The sequence below is a fragment of the Oncorhynchus mykiss genome, chromosome 11 (assembly GCF_013265735.2).
Source record: "Oncorhynchus mykiss isolate Arlee chromosome 11, USDA_OmykA_1.1, whole genome shotgun sequence".
NCBI lineage: Eukaryota > Metazoa > Chordata > Actinopteri > Salmoniformes > Salmonidae > Oncorhynchus > Oncorhynchus mykiss.
In genome coordinates, this window is record NC_048575.1 from 27,184,954 (window position 1) to 27,207,453 (window position 22,500).

Genomic DNA, 22,500 nt, shown 5'->3' on the forward strand with positions numbered 1-22,500 from the left:
GAGTGAGAAAGGGAACAAGGCCAAAACCATGGCCGCATCCTAAACGGCCCCCTATTCTCTTTGCAGTGCACCACTTTTGAACAAGGCCCATAGGTCTCTGGTCAAAAGTAGTGCACTATGTAGGGAATAGGATGCCACTTGGGATTCAGAAGCCCATGCTGCTGCTACTGATGCTCTTGCTGAGGTCAGACATCGCTGTGCGGACGTGAGCTGGGAGCACCATGAGGGAACACCACAGGGGAGGAAACCAAGCCAGATACTGTTCATGGGCCAGTCTGACTTACAGAACAGTACACAGAAACAATGGGAGTACCATTCCAGTACTGTTACAGAGTGGTCTCATCTGGTTCTCCAGACTTCAGATACAGAGTAGCACCATCTCACACTGACTACTGGTCATTTAGGAAAACTGTTGTGGCGAGAGTTGTGAGGGGGACTTACGAGAGGCTCCTTGTTCTTGACCAGCCGTATGATCTTCACTGAGACCTCGTCATCATCGATGTCATCGGGCAGCGGAGGAAGCTCGGGGTCGTAACTCTTCTGGGCCACCGTGTCATGGACAGACAGAAGACTCTATGGAGAAGAAGAAGAGAGGGATAAAGGAGGAGAGCGATAGAGGGGGCAGAGGGAGAAGAAAGAGAAGGATTAGGGTTACCATGCACAAAACAAAGCCCACATCCCGACACGGAGACAATGTGCAGTTAACAACAGCATACAGCCAAACTACAGAGAACTCCTACAATACGCAGAGGCCCTTTCAACGAGAGCGAGAGAAAAGGCAGACAGAAACAAAGGAGGGAGGAAGTCCCTCCTCTGAACGTTATGAATGGCTGTGCCTGCCTCAAGTACTTGATGATGGATTTGATTTGGTTAAGCTCCCGTTATTCTATCTACATGTGTTAATTGCCATTAAGGCTCATAGTCTGCTCATAGATCTTCCTGATTAAAGGAGGTTTGCGCCGCTCGTCCCGAGGTCGCACTGAGACGCTATGAATCATGGGGGATGTTAAGGAGGACAGAGGAATGGAGGACCAGTGAGTGTGTGTGTGTGTGTGTGTGTGTGTGTGTGTGTGTCGGGACTGCTCCCACGGGAACGCTAGCTAGCTGATGTTCAGCAACAGACAGAGCAGGGAGCAAAGTAATGAAGTTCTCAGCCGCCTCACATATTTCACACTCACAAGCAGCAGCAGAACGAGAAGAAACGGGACGACACAGACGAGAATGATCGCATTCAGAGTCATTTTTCTAACTATTTAACGGCTCTGTGTCCTCTCCAAATGCTGCTGGAAACGCGCAGTTTTTTCCACGAAATAAAAAACATTGTCCAATCACGTGCCAGAAAGAGGAGGGTGAGAGAGGTGGAGGACAGAGAGGAGGGGAGGAGCAGTCTGTTTTATGACATGGGAGCACACTGCGCTACAGCGTTCAAGATGTTCCTAAAGGAGACCAGATGAGAGGAGACGGAGGAGGAAGAGGAAAAGGAGAAAGAGGAAGAAGAGACAGGAGGAATAGGAGAAAGAGAAGGAGGAAGAGAACTGGTGTGATGTGCCCCAAGCTCCACTGGGAGTCAGTCTGAGTCTATCTGCTAATCAGCAGCAGATAGACACAGGCCTGCTCTTCTCCTTCATTGAATGACCCTACGGTCCAGAAACATCTCCAAACTTCCCCTCTCATAACCGACTCACTGATTCTACAAGCCAGTGTTTTAAAGCATCCTGCACCTGATTGTGCTCCATTCAGAGCTGAATAAAATATTACAGTACAAATATTTTTCAGAGGAACGCTCTCTTTCTCTTGATTTGCTAAGGCCACGTCTCTTTTTCCATTTTTCTTCCTTTCTTCTCTTTTTGGGAGGTTAGAGAAAACGTTTAATGTGGCGTTGTATCGCGAGCTGAGTATTTTTTGGGGGGCTCAGAGGATAGACAGTCAAACGGACGGACACATTCAGTGTCCCCAGCCGCCCTGGTGAGGTGTCGCTGTCACTCAACACCTGATCTGGTTCCTCAAGAACACCAAGGACTGTTACTATGTGCCAATCAGAGCTTGTTCCTGCTTCAACCACAGAACAGACCAACCATACCGCAACATCACTTCCTTAACTTAACCCAGCTCACCTCAGGCCTCACAGGGCTCCCCTCCACTCTTGGTTTCCTAGCCCTTTGTGTCTTTGTGTGTGTGTGTGTGTGTACGCCTTCGTATGAGTCCTCATAGCGTACCCCTACTCAATATCCTTTATCAGACTTCCTCTACATCCTTACTAGTCTCAGGTTACTATACTCCCTCTCTAGCATCAGGAAGTCTGGAGACCGCGGTTGGATCCCTATCCACTCATCGATGCCCACCACTTCCCCTGTCAGGTCCGAGTTGACACTCATCCCACCTCCTTTCCCCTGACAGGTCGTAACAGCCTGGCCGGTAATGTCTTGTAAAAACTCCCCATCACAAGCAGAGACTAGCATCAACAGCACCAGGCTAATAGGTAGCACATGGCAGAGAGGCAGGGCAGACCCCTGGCTTGTGGTGGCTGCTGACACACTCACACAGAGACGCCCACACACACACGAACACACACAGAGACGAACACACAGAGACGCCCATACTCACACACACACACACGGAGACGCCCATACTCACACACAGAGACGAGCGCACGCACACACACCGAGACGAGCGCACGCACACACACACACACACACCGAGACGAGTGCACGCACACACACCGAAACGAGCGCACGCACACACACCGAGACGAGCGCACGCACACACACCGAGACGAGCGCACGCACACACACCGAGACGAGCGCACGCACGCACGCACACCGAGACGAGCGCACGCACGCACACACACAGAGACACCCATACTCACACACACACACACACACACAGAGACGCCCAAACTCACGCACACACACGCACGCACACACACACAGAGAGACAAACACACAGAGACGAACACACACACACAGAGACGAACACACACACACAGAGACGAACACACACACACAGAGACGAACACACACACACACAGAGACGAACACACACACACAGAGACGAACACACACACACAGAGACGAACACACACACACAGAGACGCCCATACTCACACACACACACAGACGAGCGCACGCACGCACACACGAGCGCACACGAGCGAGCGCACGCACACACACATAGAAACACACACACACACACACACACAGACAGAGACGCCCATACTCACACACACACAGAGACGCCCATACTCACGCACACACACAGAGACGAGCGCACGCACGCACACACACAGAGACGAGCGCACGCACGCACACACACAGAGACGAGCGCACGCACGCACACACACAGAGACGCCCATACTCACACACACCCTAACTCACGCACACACACACACACACACAGAGACGAACACACACACACACAGAGACGAACACACACACAGAGACGCCCATACTCACGCACACACACAGAGACGAGCGCACGCACGCACACACGAGCGCACACGAGCGAGCGCACGCACACACGAGCGAGCGCACGCACACACGAGCGCACGCACACACGAGCGAGCGAGCGCACGCACGCACACACACACACGCACACACACACACAGAAACACACACAGACAGACGCCCATACTCACACACACAGAGACACCCATACTCACGCACACACACAGAGACGAGCGCACGCACGCACACACACACAGACGAGCGCAGGCACGCACACACAGACGAGCGTACGCACGCACACAGACGAGCGTACACACGCACACACACACAGACGAGCGCACACACACACAGACGAGCGCACACACACACAGACGAGCGCACACACACACAGACGAGCGCACACACACACAGACGAGCGCACACACACACAGACGAGCGCACACACACACACACAGACGAGCGCACACACACACACACAGACGAGCGCACACACACACAGACGAGCGCACACACACACAGACGAGCGCACACACACACAGACGAGGGCACACACACACACACACAGACGAGGGCACACACACACAGACGAGCGCACACACACACAGACGAGCGCACACACACACAGACGAGCGCACACACACACAGACGAGCGCACACACACACACAGACGAGCGCACACACACACACAGACGAGCGCACACACACACACAGACGAGCGCACACACACACACAGACGAGCGCACACACACACACACACACACACACACACACACAAGCATTTTTCTGGGTCAACGACAGTGAGCAGATCCTGTTATGTTTTAGAGTCAGTGTTCTGTGTGTGTGTGTGTGTTCATGTATGTGTCTCCTAATTGAATGTAGAGCTGATATCCTTGCTGGAACTGAATGGTTCAGCTGGAGCAGGAGCTGGGCGTCCTATACAGCCTGGGTTATGGTGAGACCGAGCCCGAGTTCCGAATGGAACACTATCCTCTACACTACGTTTAACCATGGCCCACAGGGCACAAGGTGCCGTTTGGGACACAACAGAACACAGCGGGGTTCTGGAGCAGTGGGTTAAGTGCCAGCCTAGCACTGTCTGCCTCTGCAGGATGAAAAAGGACAGACAAGCCCAGTTTAATGAGCAGGAGGTTTATTTGGACAAGCTCAGTGATCTGTTTTTATAGGATCCCTATCATGTCTAATGAACACAAACACCGCCGGGCCCTCAAAGTACTGTTAGCAGGGCGAGCCGAGCCCGGTCTCGGAGGTATCCAAAGTTGCAGACCAAATGGCTTTTCCCTAGTGCACTACTTTTTACTGGAACCCTATGGACCCTGGTCAAAAGCAGTGCACTATGTAGGGAGTAGGATGCCAATTGAGATTCTTATTCTGAAGTCCCTGGCTCGACGATGTGGTAGGCAGAGACCCCCCCGCCCCGGAAACAGACAGCCGTCATAATTGGCACTTTCATCACTGTCAATATTATTGTTTCTGAGGAGGTTAATATGGGCAGGAGTTGTTTATTCATCTGGGAATCATAACGGGAGAGAGAGGTGGGGAGGCGGGTGAGTGTGTGTATGTGTGTATATGCGTGTGTGCGCAGAGTAGCACTTCAAAACGCTGTGATTTATGTCCTGCCCTAGGAAGGGATCCTTTCAGCCATAATGGAGAGTGACACAGTGTGAGTGACACGGACACATCTCTGTCCAGCCATCAAGAGTGAGGAGGAGGAGGGAGAGAGAGTGACACAGACAGAGAGTGAGAGTGAGGGGGAGGGAGAGAGAGAGAGAGGAGGAGGAAGGGAACTAGACACAGAGAACTAGCCACTCAAATGAGACGGCTTACAAACCTCAGTCAGCCAGTGAATGTGTCACAGTTAAAACGTCCCCCCTGCCACCGTTCCCCAGCACTCTGGCTAGCTGAGGCTGAGTTAATCTATCGTGACCGAGTGCTTCTGCTGCTTGAAGCTAGAAGATCGTCGTCGTGACGGTTTACCCAGGGAGCGTTGAAACTATCAGACCGGCAGCGTTGTGGGCCAGGCACAAACCATACAGACACCAGCCAGGGTGGAGAGAGGGAGGGGAAGGGGGAGATAGGGGGAGAGTGTGTGTCCGTGCATGCGTGTCAGTGTGTGTACACTAGGGTATCTATGAACAGACCGCTGCGGTGGAAGGAGAGATGAGAGACAGACAGGGGAGAGGCCCCTACTTAGCAGCCCTGATGGCGGAGGCAGTATGTGTGTCTGTGTCCCAGTGCGTGCAATGCTTGGACCACTCCCCCGTCTCAGTCTCTCATCTTTCCTTCCCCCGGAGCCGGTCGGCCCTAGTGAACGATGACTTTTTACGAGGAGAGAGAGAGCTCCCCTGAGATGGTTCGATGCTGGGCCGTAACACAACCTGCAAACTCTATCAAAAGCCAATAAAGGGAAGGTGTGCAGACACCGGCATGCTCCGTGGCAGAAGAGAGTCCTCAATGAGCCGTCGAGACTAGGGCACGTCCCTTTGGCGATATTTTTTATATCCCAAATGATGCTCTATTCCCTATATAGTGCACTACTTTTGTCCAGAGCCTAAGGCACTATATAGGGAGCCATTTGAGACAAAGCCATAGCATAGTGAAGCAGGCAGCACTCCCTCCAACAGACAGACTGCAGTTATGATGAATTCACACACACACACACACACACACACACACACGATTCCCCTGATGTTCAGTGTGAGGGGGTCCATCTGACTCTATTCATCTTGTAACTGTTCTCTCTCTGTCCTGCTGTTTGACATGATGGAGACAGAGGCAGAGCTCCAAGGTTTGTTTTTCTGGCAACGTTCTGTCTGTCTGACAGTATGACGGCCTGAGTCATATCTAAGGTGTCTCTCCAAACCTCTCACCAGACACACACGCACACAAACACCTGCACACACACACACACACACACACAAACACACCTGGGGTCTGCATGATCATCTAACATTTGAGATTTACGTCTAACAAGAGAGAGACAGCAGCCAGAGAATTGTTAAAAGGAGAGAAGAAGAAATAAGCCTTTAAAAGCTTGAAGAAGTGCTGTATCCGTTGGTGTGATATCATCTGGCTGACCTGTGGAGGAACAGATAAGTCATGTATCATAGAGAGGACACAGGAGGCTGCTGAGGGGAGGACGGTGCATACTAAATGGCTGGAATGGAGCGAATGGAGTGGCAACAAACACCTGGAAACCACAGAAACCATGTGTTTGATACCATTCCACTAACTCCACACCAGCCGTTACCACGAGCCCGTCCTCCCCAATTAAGGTGCCACCAACCTCCTGTGGGAAGCGTCCCAAATGGCGCCTTATACCCTATATAGTGACCAGGGCCCTGGCCAAAAGTAATGCACTATATAGGAAACTGGGCACCATTTGGGACAGAACCTACGGCACAGCTAGGACGTGATGTCATTGTTGGAGGGAGATGGGAGAATTAACGCACAAATGCAAGATTGACTTAGTACCATGTAGAAGGATGGGGTATGGAGTGACTGGGTGTGTTCTGTGTACCATGTAGAAGGATGGAATATGGAGTGACTGGGTGTGTTCTGTGTACCATGTAGAAGGATGGAATATGGAGTGACTGGGTGTGTTCTGTGTAGAAGGATGGAATATGGAGTGACTGGGTGTGTTCTGTGTAGAAGGATGGAATATGGAGTGACTGAGTGTATTCTGAGTATCATGTAGAAGGATGGAATATGGAGTGACTGGGTGTATTCTGAGTACCATGTAGAAGGATGGAATATGGAGTGACTGGGTGTGTTCTGAGTATCATGTAGAAGGATGGAATATGGAGTGACTGGGTGTGTTCTGAGTATCATGTAGAAGGATGGAATATGGAGTGACTGGGTGTATTCTGAGTACCATGTAGAAGGATGGAATATGGAGTGACTGGGTGTGTTCTGAGTACCATGTAGAAGGATGGAATATGGAGTGACTGGGTGTGCTCTGAGTACCATGTAGAAGGATGGAATATGGAGTGACTGGGTGTGTTCTGTGTAGAAGGATGGAATATGGAGTGACTGGGTGTGTTCTGAGTACCATGTAGAAGGATGGGGTATGGAGTGACTGGGTGTGTTCTGTGTACCATGTAGAAGGATGGAATATGGAGTGACTGGGTGTGTTCTGTGTACCATGTAGAAGGAGGGGGTATGGAGTGACTGGGTGTATTCTGAGTACCATGTAGAAGGATGGGGTATGGAGTGACTGGGTGTGTTCTGTGTACCATGTAGAAGGATGGGGTATGGAGTGACTGGGTGTGTTCTGTGTACCATGTAGAAGGATGGGGTATTGTGTGACTGGGTGTGTTCTGTGTGAAGTTGCTAAGGGAGATCGAGATAGAGAGTGAGAGAAATAGTGTGTGTGTGTTTGTGTGTGTCTTACCTTGACGTGGGGTTTAGCCAGTAGATTGAGTAGCTCGCTGATCTCTTCACTGGCACTTTTACCCTGCAGTTCCTCAGACAGCTGAGAGTAGGTGAGTGAGTGAGATAATTGAAAGAGAGATAGGAAGAGAGAGTGTCTGTTAGCATTAATATAGTCCAGTGATAACGAGACAGTCATACAGAACAACAGACTAACATGCTGACCAGACCAGTCACGTCACGTCACGTCACGTCACGTCACGTCACGTCACGTCACGTCACGTCACGTCACGTCACGTCACGTCACGTCACGTCACGTCACGCGCGTTGCAAAATAATGTTATCCAATCATTTCCCCCACACTGCTCACACGCGTCAGCGAGCGTCTGCATGGCCAGGCGCTAAAACAAAAAATAGGTTATATTTGTGACGCTCAAAGCGCTGCAAGTCCAGCCTCTCCCATCTCCTCATTGGTTTTTAGAAGCATATACCCACGTTCCATCTCCTCATTGGTTTTTAGAAGCATATACCCACGTTCCATCTCCTCATTGGTTTTTAGAAGCATATACCCACGTTCCATCTCCTCATTGGTTTTTAGAAGCATATACCCACGTTCCATCTCCTCATTGGTTTTTAGAAGCATATACCCACGTTCCATCTCCTCATTGGTTTTTAGAAGCATATACCCACGTTCCATCTCCTCATTGGTTTTTAGAAGCATATACCCACGTTCCATCTCCTCATTGGTTTTTAGAAGCATATACCCACGTTCCATCTCCTCATTGGTTTTTAGAAGCATATACCCACGTTCCATCTCCTCATTGGTTTTTAGAAGCATATACCCACGTTCCATCTCCTCATTGGTTTTTAGAAGCATATACCCACGTTCCATCTCCTCATTGGTTTTTAGAAGCATATACCCACGTTCCATCTCCTCATTGGTTTTTAGAAGCATATACCCACGTTCCATCTCCTCATTGGTTTTTAGAAGCATATACCCACGTTCCATCTCCTCATTGGTTTTTAGAAGCATATACCCACGTTCCATCTCCTCATTGGTTTTTAGAAGCATATACCCACGTTCCATCTCCTCATTGGTTTTTAGAAGCATATACCCACGTTCCATCTCCTCATTGGTTTTTAGAAGCATATACCCACGTTCCATCTCCTCATTGGTTTTTAGAAGCATATACCCACGTTCCATCTCCTCATTGGTTTTTAGAAGCATATACCCACGTTCCATCTCCTCATTGGTTTTTAGAAGCATATACCCACGTTCCATCTCCTCATTGGTTTTTAGAAGCATATACCCACGTTCCATCTCCTCATTGGTTTTTAGAAGCATATACCCACGTTCCATCTCCTCATTGGTTTTTAGAAGCATATACCCACGTTCCATCTCCTCATTGGTTTTTAGAAGCATATACCCACGTTCCATCTCCTCATTGGTTTTTAGAAGCATATACCCACGTTCCATCTCCTCATTGGTTTTTAGAAGCATATACCCACGTTCCATCTCCTCATTGGTTTTTAGAAGCATATACCCACGTTCCATCTCCTCATTGGTTTTTAGAAGCATATACCCACGTTCCATCTCCTCATTGGTTTTTAGAAGCATATACCCACGTTCCATCTCCTCATTGGTTTTTAGAAGCATATACCCACGTTCCATCTCCTCATTGGTTTTTAGAAGCATATACCCACGTTCCATCTCCTCATTGGTTTTTAGAAGCATATACCCACGTTCCATCTCCTCATTGGTTTTTAGAAGCATATACCCACGTTCCATCTCCTCATTGGTTTTTAGAAGCATATACCCACGTTCCATCTCCTCATTGGTTTTTAGAAGCATATACCCACGTTCCATCTCCTCATAGGTCTTTAGGAGCATTATACAGTGCCTTGCGAAAGTATTCGGCCCCCTTGAACTTTGCGACCTTTTGCCACATTTCAGGCTTCAAACATAAAGATATAAAACTGTATTTTTTTGTGAAGAATCAACAACAAGTGGGACACAATCATGAAGTGGAACGACATTTATTGGATATTTCAAACTTTTTTAACAAATCAAAAACTGAAAAATTGGGCGTGCAAAATTATTCAGCCCCTTTACTTTCAGTGCAGCAAACTCTCTCCAGAAGTTCAGTGAGGATCTCTGAATGATCCAATGTTGACCTAAATGACTAATGATGATAAATACAATCCACCTGTGTGTAATCAAGTCTCCGTATAAATGCACCTGCACTGTGATAGTCTCAGAGGTCCGTTAAAAGCGCAGAGAGCATCATGAAGAACAAGGAACACACCAGGCAGGTCCGAGATACTGTTGTGAAGAAGTTTAAAGCCGGATTTGGATACAAAAAGATTTCCCAAGCTTTAAACATCCCAAGGAGCACTGTGCAAGCGATAATATTGAAATGGAAGGAGTATCAGACCACTGCAAATCTACCAAGACCTGGCCGTCCCTCTAAACTTTCAGCTCATACAAGGAGAAGACTGATCAGAGATGCAGCCAAGAGGCCCATGATCACTCTGGATGAACTGCAGAGATCTACAGCTGAGGTGGGAGACTCTGTCCATAGGACAACAATCAGTCGTATATTGCACAAATCTGGCCTTTATGGAAGAGTGGCAAGAAGAAAGCCATTTCTTAAAGATATCCATAAAAAGTGTTGTTTAAAGTTTGCCACAAGCCACCTGGGAGACACACCAAACATGTGGAAGAAGGTGCTCTGGTCAGATGAAACCAAAATTGAACTTTTTGGCAACAATGCAAAACGTTATGTTTGGCGTAAAAGCAACACAGCTTAACACACCATCCCCACTGTCAAACATGGTGGTGGCAGCATCATGGTTTGGGCCTGCTTTTCTTCAGCAGGGACAGGGAAGATGGTTAAAATTGATGGGAAGATGGATGGAGCCAAATACAGGACCATTCTGGAAGAAAACCGGATGGAGTCTGCAAAAGACCTGAGACTGGGACGGAGATTTGTCTTCCAACAAGACAATGATCCAAAACATAAAGCAAAATCTACAATGGAATGGTTCAAAAATAAACATATCCAGGTGTTAGAATGGCCAAGTCAAAGTCCAGACCTGAATCCAATCGAGAATCTGTGGAAAGAACTGAAAACTGCTGTTCACAAATGCTCTCCATCCAACCTCACTGAGCTCGAGCTGTTTTGCAAGGAGGAATGGGAAAAAATTTCAGTCTCTCGATGTGCAAAACTGATAGAGACATACCCCAAGCGACTTACAGCTGTAATCGCAGCAAGCGGTGGCGCTACAAAGTATTAACTTAAGGGGGCTTAACTTAAGGGGGCTGAATAATTTTGCACGCCCAATTTTTCAGTTTTTGATTTGTTAAAAAAGTTTGAAATATCCAATAAATGTTGTTCCACTTCATGATTGTGTCCCACTTGTTGTTGATTCTTCACAAAGAAAAACAATTTTATATCGTTTTGTTTGACGCCTGAAATGTGGCAAAAGGTCGCAAAGTTCAAGGGGGCCGAATACTTTCGCAAGGCACTGTACCCACGTTCCATCTCCTCATAGGTCTTTAGGAGCATATACCCACATTCCATCTCCTCATATGTTTTTAGGAGCATATACCCACGTGGGTGACTGAAAGATTAACTTGGGCACTCACTCGGAACGAGGAAGAGCCCAATTGTCTGTTTGAAAAGTTTGTGGTAGCTATCCACAGTGGCAAGAAAAAGTATGTGAACCCTTTGGAATAACCTGGATTGTTGCATAAATTGGTCGTCAACTTTGATTTGATCTTCATCTAAGTCACATCAACAGACAAACACAGTCTGCTTAAACTTAACACAAACAATTATATGTTTTCATGTCTTTATTGAACACACCGTGTAAACATTCACAGTGTAGGTTGGAAAAGTATGAGACCCCCTAGGGCTAATGACATTTCCAAAAGATAATTGGAGTCAGGAGGCAGCTAACCTGGAGTCCAACCAATGAGACGAGATTGGAGATGTTGGTTAGAGAAAGTTTGAGTTTTGCTATTCACAAGAAGCATTGCCTGATGTGAACCATACATCGAACAAAAGAGATCTCTAAAAGCCTTGATGTTCATCAAGACAAATGGTCTATTATTGGAGAAAGTTCAGCACTGTTGCTACTCTCCTTAGGAGTGGCCATCCTGCAAAGATGACTGCAAGAGCACAGTGCAGAATGCTCAATGAGGTTAAGAAGAATCCTAGAGTGTCAGCTAAAAACTTGCTAACATCTCTGTTGACGAGTCTACAATACGTTAAACACTAAACAAGAATGGTGTTTATGGTAGGACACCACGGAAGAAGACACTGCTGTCTAAAAAAAACATTGCTGAACATCTGAAGTTTGCAAAAGTGCACCTGGATGTTCCACAGCGCTACTGGCTAAATATTCTGTGGACAGGTTAAACTACAGTTGAGTTGTTTGGAAGGAACACACAACACTATGTGTGGAGAAAAAAAAGGCACAGCACACCAACATCAAAACCTCATCCCAACTGTAAAGTATGGTGGAGGGAGCTTCATGGTTTGGGGCAGCTTTGCTGTCTCAGGGCCTGGCAAGCTTGCTATCATCGACGGAAAAATGGATTCCCAAGTTAATCAAGACATTTTGCAGGAGAATGTTAGGCTATCTGTCCGCCAATTGAAGCACAACAGAAATTGAATGATGCAACAGGACAACGACCCTAAACACATTAGTAAATCAACAACAGAATGGCTTCAACAGAAGAAAATACACCTTTCAGTGGCCCAGTCATTTCTGACCTCAACCCGTTTGAGATGCCGTGGCATGACCTCGAGAGCAGTTCAACAGACATCCCAAGAATATTGCTGAACTGAAACAGTTTTGTGAAGAGGAACGGTCCAAAATTCCCTCTTACCGTCGTGCAGGTCTGTTCCGCAACTTCAGAAAGTGTTTGGTTGAGTATATTTCTGCCAAGGGTTCACATACTATTTCCACCCTATACTGTGAATGTTTACACGGTGTGTTCAATAAAGACATGAAAATGTATAATTGTTTGTGTGTTTAGTTTAAGCAGGCTGTGTTTGTCTATTGTTGTGACCTAGATGAAAGTCAGATCAAATTATATGACCAATTTATGCAGCAATCCAGGTAATTCCAAAGGGTTCACATACTTTATCTTGCCACTGTAGCTTCTTAGTTTGGATCCCGCGACACAGTTGGCATCAGTTGCTGGGACTGCTTGTCTTTTTCCAGTGATCTTGCCGACAAAGGACGGGTCTGAGGAGCTATTTGGTTTCGCAGCTAGCCCAGCTGCTAGCTAGCTGCATATCAAGCCAGCAAGGTTCTTGAACGCAGCCCGTGACGCGGTTAAGCATCGTGGCTGGGACCACAGATTGTTCTGGGTTTGTGGCTGTCTAGATCCCTGCTGTTTGTTGTTTTCAATTTTCCCTGTGACCTGTCCTGTCTGGAACTGCAAGGAGTAACAGCATAACCTACGTTGAGTTGAATGAGTAGAACGGTGAGTCGATGATTTGAACAGGAGAAAGGCAAGATGACAGCAACCTGTAAGTCATTGAGAGAGTACATCAGTTCTGTGTGTGAATTCATGATAACAATGACATAAAACAGATTATCTCGAGGGACCAACAAGGCGGAACAACACGGTTGTGGGACGGAATTTCAGAATCTCCACATGAGACCTGGATGGAGTGTGCGGGAAATGATCTCTGAGAAATTGAAGATGGACCACAGGAAGATTGAGGTGGAGAGCGCCCACAGGACTGGAAAACCCACCACCGGCCCAGGTGACAGACCCAGGCCGATAGTGGTCAAGTTCCTGAGGTTCATGGACAAGGTAGCTGTTCTGGAAAGAGCCAAGAACTTGAGAGGAACGAATATCTTCCTCAACGAGGACTATCCTGAAGCTGTTCGCCAGAAGAGGAAAGAACTGATCCCAGCCATGAAAGCTGCCAGAGCGAGTGGGGACATTGCGTACATTGCGTACATGATGACAGATCCAAGCCTAAGGGTTCGGAGCCTCAACCTCGCAACACACACACACACACACACACACACCAATTAATTAATGGACTGCTGAATGTATTTTTTTTATCTTGCTTTGTTTGCGCTTTTCAGTATTATGTCTATTTCTGATAAGCTACCCAGGGAAGGGCTGAAAATAGCCCATATTAATATATGTAGCCTTAGAAATTAAATCAGTAACTTGCTAACATTAGATAACAGTCATATATTAGCCATGTCTGTGACACACTTAGATAATTAATTTGATGATGCAGCAATAGCAATACATGGATATAACATCTATAGGAGAGCCAGTAATGCTTATGGGGGAGGTGTTGCTGTATATATTCAAAGCCATCTCCCTGTAATACTTATAGAAGATCTTATGTCAAGTGTTATTGAAGTGTTGTGGTTGCTCACTTGGCTCATCTAAAGCCTTTTCTTTTGGGGTGTTGCTATAGGCCACCAAGTGCTAACCGTCGGTATCTAAATCATATGTGTGAAATGCTTGATAGTGTATGTGATGTAAACAGAGGTCTACTTTCTTTGGGACCTGAATATTGACTGGTTTTCATCAAGCTGTCCGCTCAAGAGGAAGCTTCTCACTGTAACTAGTGCCTGTAATCTGGTTCAGGTTATTAAATCAACCTACCAGGGTGTTTACAAACACTACAGGAACAAGATCATCCACATGTATCGATCACATTTTTACAAATACTGTAGAAAAGTTCTAAAGCTGTATCCGTACCCATTGGATGCAGTGATCACAATATAGTGGCAATATCCAGGAAAGCCAAAGTTCCAACAGCTGGACCTAAAATAGTGTATAAGAGATCGTACAACAGATTTTGCTGTGACTCTTATGTGGATGATGCTAAAAATATGTGTTGGTCTGATGTGATTAATGAGGAGCATCCATTTATGAAATTGCTTCTTCCAATTATTGATAAACATGCACCTGTTAAGAAACTGACTGTTAGAACTGTTAAGGCTCCATGGATGGATGAGGAATTGAAAAACTGTATGGTTGAAAGAGATGGGGCAAAAGGAGTGGCTAATAAGTCAGGCTGTACATCTGACTGGCTGACTTACTGCAAATTGAAAAATGATGTGACTAAACTCAACAAAAAGAAGAAGAAACTAAATTATGAAGCCAAGATCAATGACATAAAGAATGATGGAAAAAATAACGTTGGATAAATGATGGGCAGAAACACAAATTAAACTCCATCTTTCATTGAATCATATGGCTCATTCATCACAAAACCATTTGATGTTGCCAATTATTTGAATGATTACTTCAATGGCAAAGTGGGCGAACTTAGGCAGGAAATGCAAACAAAGAACAGTGAGCAATTGTATTCATGCATAAAAAATAAAACAAATGAAAGAAGAGCAGTGCAAGTTTGAATTTTGTAAAGTTAGTGAGGGAGAGGTGGAAAATTGATTGTTATCTATCAATAATGACAAACCTCCTGGCATTGACAACTTAGATGGAAAGCTACTGAGGATGGTAGCTGACTCTATAGCCACTCCTATCTGTCATATTTTTAATCTGAGTCTAGAGGAAAGTCTTTGTCCTCAGGCCTGGAGGGAAGCCAAAGTAATTCCGCTACCCAAGAGTGGTAAAGCAGCCTTTACTGGATCTAACTCTTAGCAGCTCTTAGCAAACTGTTGGAAAAAATAGTGTTTGACCAAATAAAATGCTATTTCTCTGTAAAGAAATTAACAACAGACTTTCAGCAAGCTTATAGAGACGGGCACTCAACATGTACTGATGATTGGTTCAAAGAAATTGCTATCTTTCTAAACTCAACAAAAAAAGAAAACAGCCCTTTTTGAGGACCCCATCTTCAAAGATAATTTGTAAAAATCCAAATAACTTCACAGATCTTCATTGTAAAGAGTTTAAATGCTGTTTCCCATGCTTGGTCAATGAACCATAAACAATTAATGAACACGCACATGTGGAACGGTCGTTAGGAAATTAAGGTCACAGTTCTGAAAACTTAGGACACTAAAGAGGCCTTTCTCCTGACTCAGATGAGCCCAGGGTCCCTTCTCATCTGCGTGAACGTGCCTTAGGCATGCTGCAAGGAGGCATGAGGACTGCAGATGTGGCCAGGGCAAAAAATTGCAATGTCGTACTGTGAGATGACTAAGACAGCGCTACAGGGAGACAGGACGGACAGCTGATCGTCCTCGCAGTGGCAGACCATGTGTAACAACACCTGCACAGGATCGGTACATCCGAACATCATACCTGTGGGACAGGTACAGGATGGCAACAACAACTGCCTGAGTTACACCAGGAACGCACAATCCCTCCATCAGTGCTCAGACTGTCCACAATAGGCTGAGAGAGGCTGGACTGAGGGCTTGTAGGCCTGTTGTAAGGGAGGTCCTCACCAGACATCACCGGCAACAACGTCACCTATGGGCATAAAGCCACTGTCGCTGGACCAGACAGGACTGGAAAAAGTGCTCTTCTCTGACGAGTCGCGGTTTTGTCTCACCAGGGTTGATGGTCGGATTTGTGTTTATCGTATAAGGAATGAGCGTTTCTCCGAGGCCTGTACTCTGGAGCGGGATCGATTTGGAGGTGGAGGGACCGACATGGTCTGGGGTAGTGTGTCACAGCATCATCGGACTGAGCTTGTTGTCATTGCAGGCAATCTCAAAGCTGTGCGTTACAGGGAAGACATTCTCCTCCCTCATGGTACCCTTCCTGCAGGCTCATCCTGACCTGACCCTCCAGCATGATAATGCCACCAGCCATACTGCTTGTGCCGTGAGTGATTTCCTGCAAGACAGAAATGTCAGTGTTCTGCCATGGCCAGCGAAGAGCCACGATCTCAATCCTATTGAGCACGTCTGGGACCTGTTGGATCGGAGGGTGAGGGCTAGGGCCATTCCCCCCCAGAAATGTCCAGGAACTTACAGGTGCCTTGGTGGAAGAGTGGGGTAACATCTCACAGCAAGAACTGGCAAATCTGGTGCAGTCCATGAGGAGGAGATGCACTGCAGTACTTGATGTAGCTGGTGGCCACACCCTTAACAAAGAGTTGCAGTCTGTTTTGGAATGGGTGGCCAGTAATCAACTGGTCCTGAACATCTCTAAAACTAAGAGCATTGTATTTGGTCCAAATCATTCCTTAATACCCCTCTTAGAGCTCTCTTGAATTTTTTCAACATTTTGTTAAAAATCGCGCAACATTTCAACGTCCTGCTACTCATGCCAGGAATATAGTATATGCATATGATTAGTATGTGTGGATAGAAAACACTCCGAAGTTTCTAAAACTGGTTAAATCATGTCTGTGACTATAACAGAACGTGAACGGCAGGCAAAATCCCAAGAAAAACCTGGTCACAAAAAAAAGAAAAAGGTATTTATCCGCCAGTCTCTGAATTGTCTATGGCAAGAGAAAATAGATAGCGGCCAGTTTACAGTTCCTACAGCTTCCACATGATGTCGACGCCAGTACTGGCAATTGAATTGGAATTAATCCTTGGTGAAATGAGAAATAGGCACTTCCTGTCATCCAGTACACAGGAGGAGGCTTATGGGAGAGAGACAATGGACCATGATTTCAAGAGTAGCTGCTATTGAATACAGATCGCCCCGTGATCAATTTGATCGATTATTAACGTTTACAAATACCTAAAGTTGGGTTACAAAAGTAGTTTGAAGTGTTTTGTCAAAGTTTATAGGCAACCTTTTTTAATTTAAAAAAATGACGTCGCGTTTTGGAAAGCATTTTTTCCTGGATCAGACAGGCTATATAAATGGACATTTTGGGTATACATGGACGGATTTAATCCAAAAAAATACCCAATTGTGATGTTTATGTGACATATAGGAGTGCCAACAAAGAAGCTTGTCAAAGGTAATGAATGTTTTATATTTTATTTCTGCGTTTTGTGTAGAGCCGGCTACGCTAATTCTTTTGTTTACGTCCCCTTCAGGTATTTCGGGGGGTTGCATGCTATCAGATAATAGCTTCTCATGCTTTCGCCGAAAAGCATTTAAAAAATCTGACATGTTGGCTAGATTCACAACGAGTGTAGCTTTAATTCAGTACCCTGCATGTGTGTTTTAATGAAAGTTTGAGTTTTAGCGAGTACTATTAGCATTTGGCGCTACGCATTTCCATTTCCTGTTGGCTAGGTGAGACGCTGGCGTCTCGGTGGCTGTAAGAGGTTAAGTTGTAGACCTCAGCTGAATCTGGTAATGAATGGTGTGGCTGTTGAGAAGAAATGAGAAGAAAAAGCCTGAAGGAAGGAGGAGAGATTACGAGACAGTAATTTGGTTTACCGTTTTATCTGTGGATTAATTGTCGGAGTAGAGGACCTTGTGCATTTCAGGTAAAATAACAACCCAATGTTTTTTATCTCAGGACAAATTAGCTAGCAACCGCAAGCTAGCTAGCTAAGTTGCCATGAATGTTTAATGCTTTTCGACCTGTCCCAAACTAATATAATTGGTTCAGAGTTGAGGTTTCAACCTGCGTGCGTGTCCTGATCGGGTCTGGTGTGGGGTACAAAATCAGCAGGCGCGCAAGCAGTTTGGTCAGACGAAAAGGCCAGACGAAAAGAGGCCTTAGTCATGCTCTAGAGGTAGTAATCTCTGTCTGTGTGCTGAGGGCCGCCAGGCAGCATGAAGAGAGACAGCCCATCAATCTGATGTCTCCCTAATACCCTCTGCTTCAGCACCAGAGCCAAAGCTAGGGGCCCAGACCCAAACCTGGTGGGCTGCTGCCTGGACCAGACCCGTGGTTGTCTGGTTGTCTAGAGGGGGTGGCCGGGCTCATCTCCGTGGGCTGGACAGGAGCTGATTTATGGGTGCCCTGGCAGAGAGAGCCGTGGTTCCCTGGGGGTGAGGAAGGCTGGAGAGAAGCGGCGAAGGAGCGGCTGAGTGCACAGACAAAGGGTCGCTTGTGAGTGAACGGGGATGAGGAGGAGAACCGCATGAACTGCGTCTGTTCAACGAGCCCCGGTGAAAAATCACAAGAGCTCTGAGAATCCTCCCACTGGCAGGGACAAGAGGAGGAGTGTGTGGGAGGAGGAGGGGAGAAGAAAAAAAAACACACACTAGGGTTAGGGTCAATCCATTTAAATTCTAGTCAATTCAGGAAGTACACTGAAATTAAAATTCCAATTCTCGTCGATGCTGTTCAATGGGGAAAATGGGGAAGTGGAATTTGGTATACTTTCTGAATTGACTGGAATAGAAAAGGAATTGACCCCTAACCCTGACATACTCTGCTCTCTGTTGCTCTGAGCGAGCGACCACCAGTAGACCACAGTAAAGGGGCTCTAAAGCCAGGGGGGAACAGTTCAAGGAACATCATCCTCCCACACATACACACACAGACACACACCCAAACTAGCGTGTGATGATTACAGAGGAAAAGAGCGGAGTATGTTTGACTAATGACGTCCAGGGTGAGGTAGCAGTCAGGTAGGGGTGAGGTACAAGGCAGCAGGGGTGAAAGAAAGGGCCGTGGAGGGAGAGAGAGAGAGAGAGGGGTCACTACTGCACTGCTGTTGCCCTCTGAAGAGACAGACGGGAGCTTAAGTGTGTGTGTGAGAGCGAGAGAAGAATAAAGATGAGGTTGTGAGCATCTTGCTCTGTACAGACATCACCCCTTGCCAAAGTGAACTGCTACGAGAGAGAGAGAACAGGTCCTTTTATTGTCTCATTAAAGGCTTTAGCTCATAACTCACTAGGGAGGAAAGATGACACAACATACTCTATACTACCTTCATGCTTCTACGCTACAATCACACTTTCCATTCTCTCTCTGTGTGTGTGTGTGTCTACTTTGTGGATTGTGGCTGAGTGTATTCCAGTCGTAACCCCATGGCCAGCCTCACACTGATGTCTGTTTAGACAGGCCTGATGTGGAGCACTGAGTTTACGGTTCCCGCGGCCATGAAACCCATTACGTTATTTCAAACACAAATACAAACCTGCGTCTGGCTATAACCGATGCATCTTGTTCAATTAAAGCTCGTCTTTTTGTGATTGAATTTTACACCAGATGTTTCCACAACATAAGGTAAATACATGGTTCTGTCTCTTGGACATGCTAAAACGGGCCTGGTGTTGGATGACACCATGAGACTGAAGAAGACACTGAAGCGAACATCAACGTCTTCAGGTCTGTCTGTCCTAATGGCAATTACTTACCTGAAAGATCCAATGGAAATCAGTTCAACATTCACATACACGGACAATATTTGTCAGTTTGTGTTCACTTCTGCATTTGTAACACTTCTTTAAGACAAAGATAATGAAGGTACAGGTAACTGCCAAAATAAAGGAAACGCCAACATAAAGGGCGTTGGGCCACCACGAGACAGAACAGCTTCAATGCACCTTGGCATAGATTCTACAAATGTCTGGAACTCTATTGGAGGGATGCGACATTTTTACACAAGAAATTCCATATTTTGTTGATGGTGGTAGAAAACACTCAATTGGGTTGAGATCTGGTGACTGAGACACAAAAATGACCCACATGACTTTAAGCATGATGGGATGGTTTGACTGCTTAAGTACCTCAGGAACCAGACTTCTGTGGAAGCACCCGCTTTCAATATACTTTGTTTCCCTCATTTACTCAAGAGTTTCCTTTATTTTGGCAGTTACCTGTGAATCAATGCATTGTAACTGTGGATTGACAGTCAGTATGGAGAGAGAGAGAAGAGAGAAGTTCTCTCTGGGCCCACCTGGTGGACAGTCTGGAGAATGACAGACTAGAGAGGATGGGAGGACAACCAACAGAGGAGAGGGCCAGGGTAAAGGAGACAGACATATTCTGGGAGCTGTGGCCTTGTGTGTAATTACTTTGTGCTTGTGAGTTTATGGGCCTATTATGTGTGTGTGTGTGTGTGTGTGTCTGTGTGTGAGCGCATGCATGCATGTGGTTGCGCGTGTGTAATAGTATTTCATCAAGCCAGCCAGGTATTTTGAGGACTCTGAGGAGGTCTGTCCTATAGCAGCAGCAGTAGAGGTCTGGTGGGTCTGTGGATGGAGTCACCTGCTGAGACCGCTCTAGACAGTGCACGAGGGCAGACCGGGGTTGAAGTGTCATTTTATGTGAGGCAATAAATTCAACCTCCATATCTGAAACTCAACCCCAAAATGAATTTCACCAAGACTTCCTCTACTCAAGTAGTTTAATACCATACACTCTACTACACACAATGACTTCAATGGCTTTCATTCCGACGCTCGGCGAGACGACGCGGTTGAAAAGGGATACTTCTTAAAAACACACAGTTCTTAAAAACACAAGTACTCTGAATGGTTCTGGTTGGTGGCTCTGTCACTCCAGACCGCTCTGATAAATCATCTTTATCCTGATATGAGGTTTCTCACAGCATTTACGAGGAAGCGCACATTTCAAACGCGGTCATTTTAAAAATGAACGGGGAGCTGATAGGTGGGTCCCTTAACTAAATACAGAAAAGGACGCTTGCCATGACCCATGGAGGGAGGGAGGGAGGGAGAAGGAAAAATAAACAAAGTTCTCTCTCTCTCTCTCCCACGCACACACAATAGACAAACAGCAGTATTGTGCACTAACTCCCTGGTGCTGTGTTGTGGATCCGGTGATCTGGGCTGTCATCCTGCCATCCATACATCCATCGGTCTTCTAGAATTTCTCTGGGCCAGACCAGACCAGGCCAGACCAGTCTCTCCCGTCCCAGGGCTGTGTGCGCTCATTGTCACGGCAGGCCGCTTAACAACGACAGCAATGGAGTTTGCAAGACAGCAACAACAGTCCTGAGGCCCAGCCAGGCCATAAAACAACCCACTAGACGCACTCCACCTCTCTCTTTCTCTCAGATCCCTTAGACTCTCTCTGCCCCCCCCCCCCCCCTCCCTCCTCTCTCCTCAGGCCTCCTCGGTGCTCTTTAGAAGGAGATGAGGAAAACTCCACAGCACTTTGATTACAATAAAGAGAACAGGGGATTTAAAACACAACCACACATCATTAAACCACCGCTTACATTACTAAACCAGACTGGATCAGTGGTTTATACAGGTGTGTGTGTATGTACGGATGCTCTTGTGCAACCATGCACGTGTGTGTGTGTGTGTCTGTGTGTGTAACGCTGCTAGTTCCATTACTGACCAATAGGAAGAAGCACCACCAACACAATGTCAGATATATGTTTAGTTAATAATGACAGAGGAGGGTTTTCAGGGCTCTGATGATGAGAGGAGCAGAGAGTCTAAAGGTTGTACAGATGATGGAAGGAAATAACCCATCGCTATATGCCATGTTGGTACTCTGTCATGCACGTACAGACACACACAGAGTGCTGGCATTTTGGGGAGAGGACGACAGGTTAATAAATCGACGGGGCCGTGTGCCACAGGTGATAGTGTGACACTCTCTCGCTTCTCTCCTATATTTATGCTCCCCGAGTCATTTCTCCTCTTTCATCTGTCGCTTCGTCTCTTCCTGTCCTCCGCCCTGACGTTCTCATCCATCTTTTAACCTTCCTCTGAATTGTTGCCCTTTTTCACTCTCCCTCCTTCCTTATGCCCTTCGAAAATGATAACTTGTTCCCTGGGGCCATGAGAGCTGGATTTTCTATTCCGTAGCAGCTAGACGTATGGGAAGAAGCGGGGGAGAAAGGAGGG

General features: G+C 46.6%; 1 protein-coding gene across 3 annotated transcripts in view; it reads right to left on the bottom strand.

Annotated features, from left to right (window-relative positions):
• LOC110536594 (MAGUK p55 subfamily member 7) overlaps positions 1–22,500 on the bottom strand; it is a 292,189-nt gene that overhangs the window by 124,740 nt on the left and 144,949 nt on the right. For all 3 annotated transcript variants that reach the window (XM_036935251.1, XM_036935252.1, XM_036935250.1), the window contains 2 exons: positions 7,855–7,935; positions 442–573 (listed from right to left, as the gene is read on the bottom strand). In XM_036935251.1, coding sequence (XP_036791146.1) covers positions 442–573; positions 7,855–7,935 — 213 coding nt within the window. The remainder of the gene's footprint in view (positions 1–441; positions 574–7,854; positions 7,936–22,500) is intronic.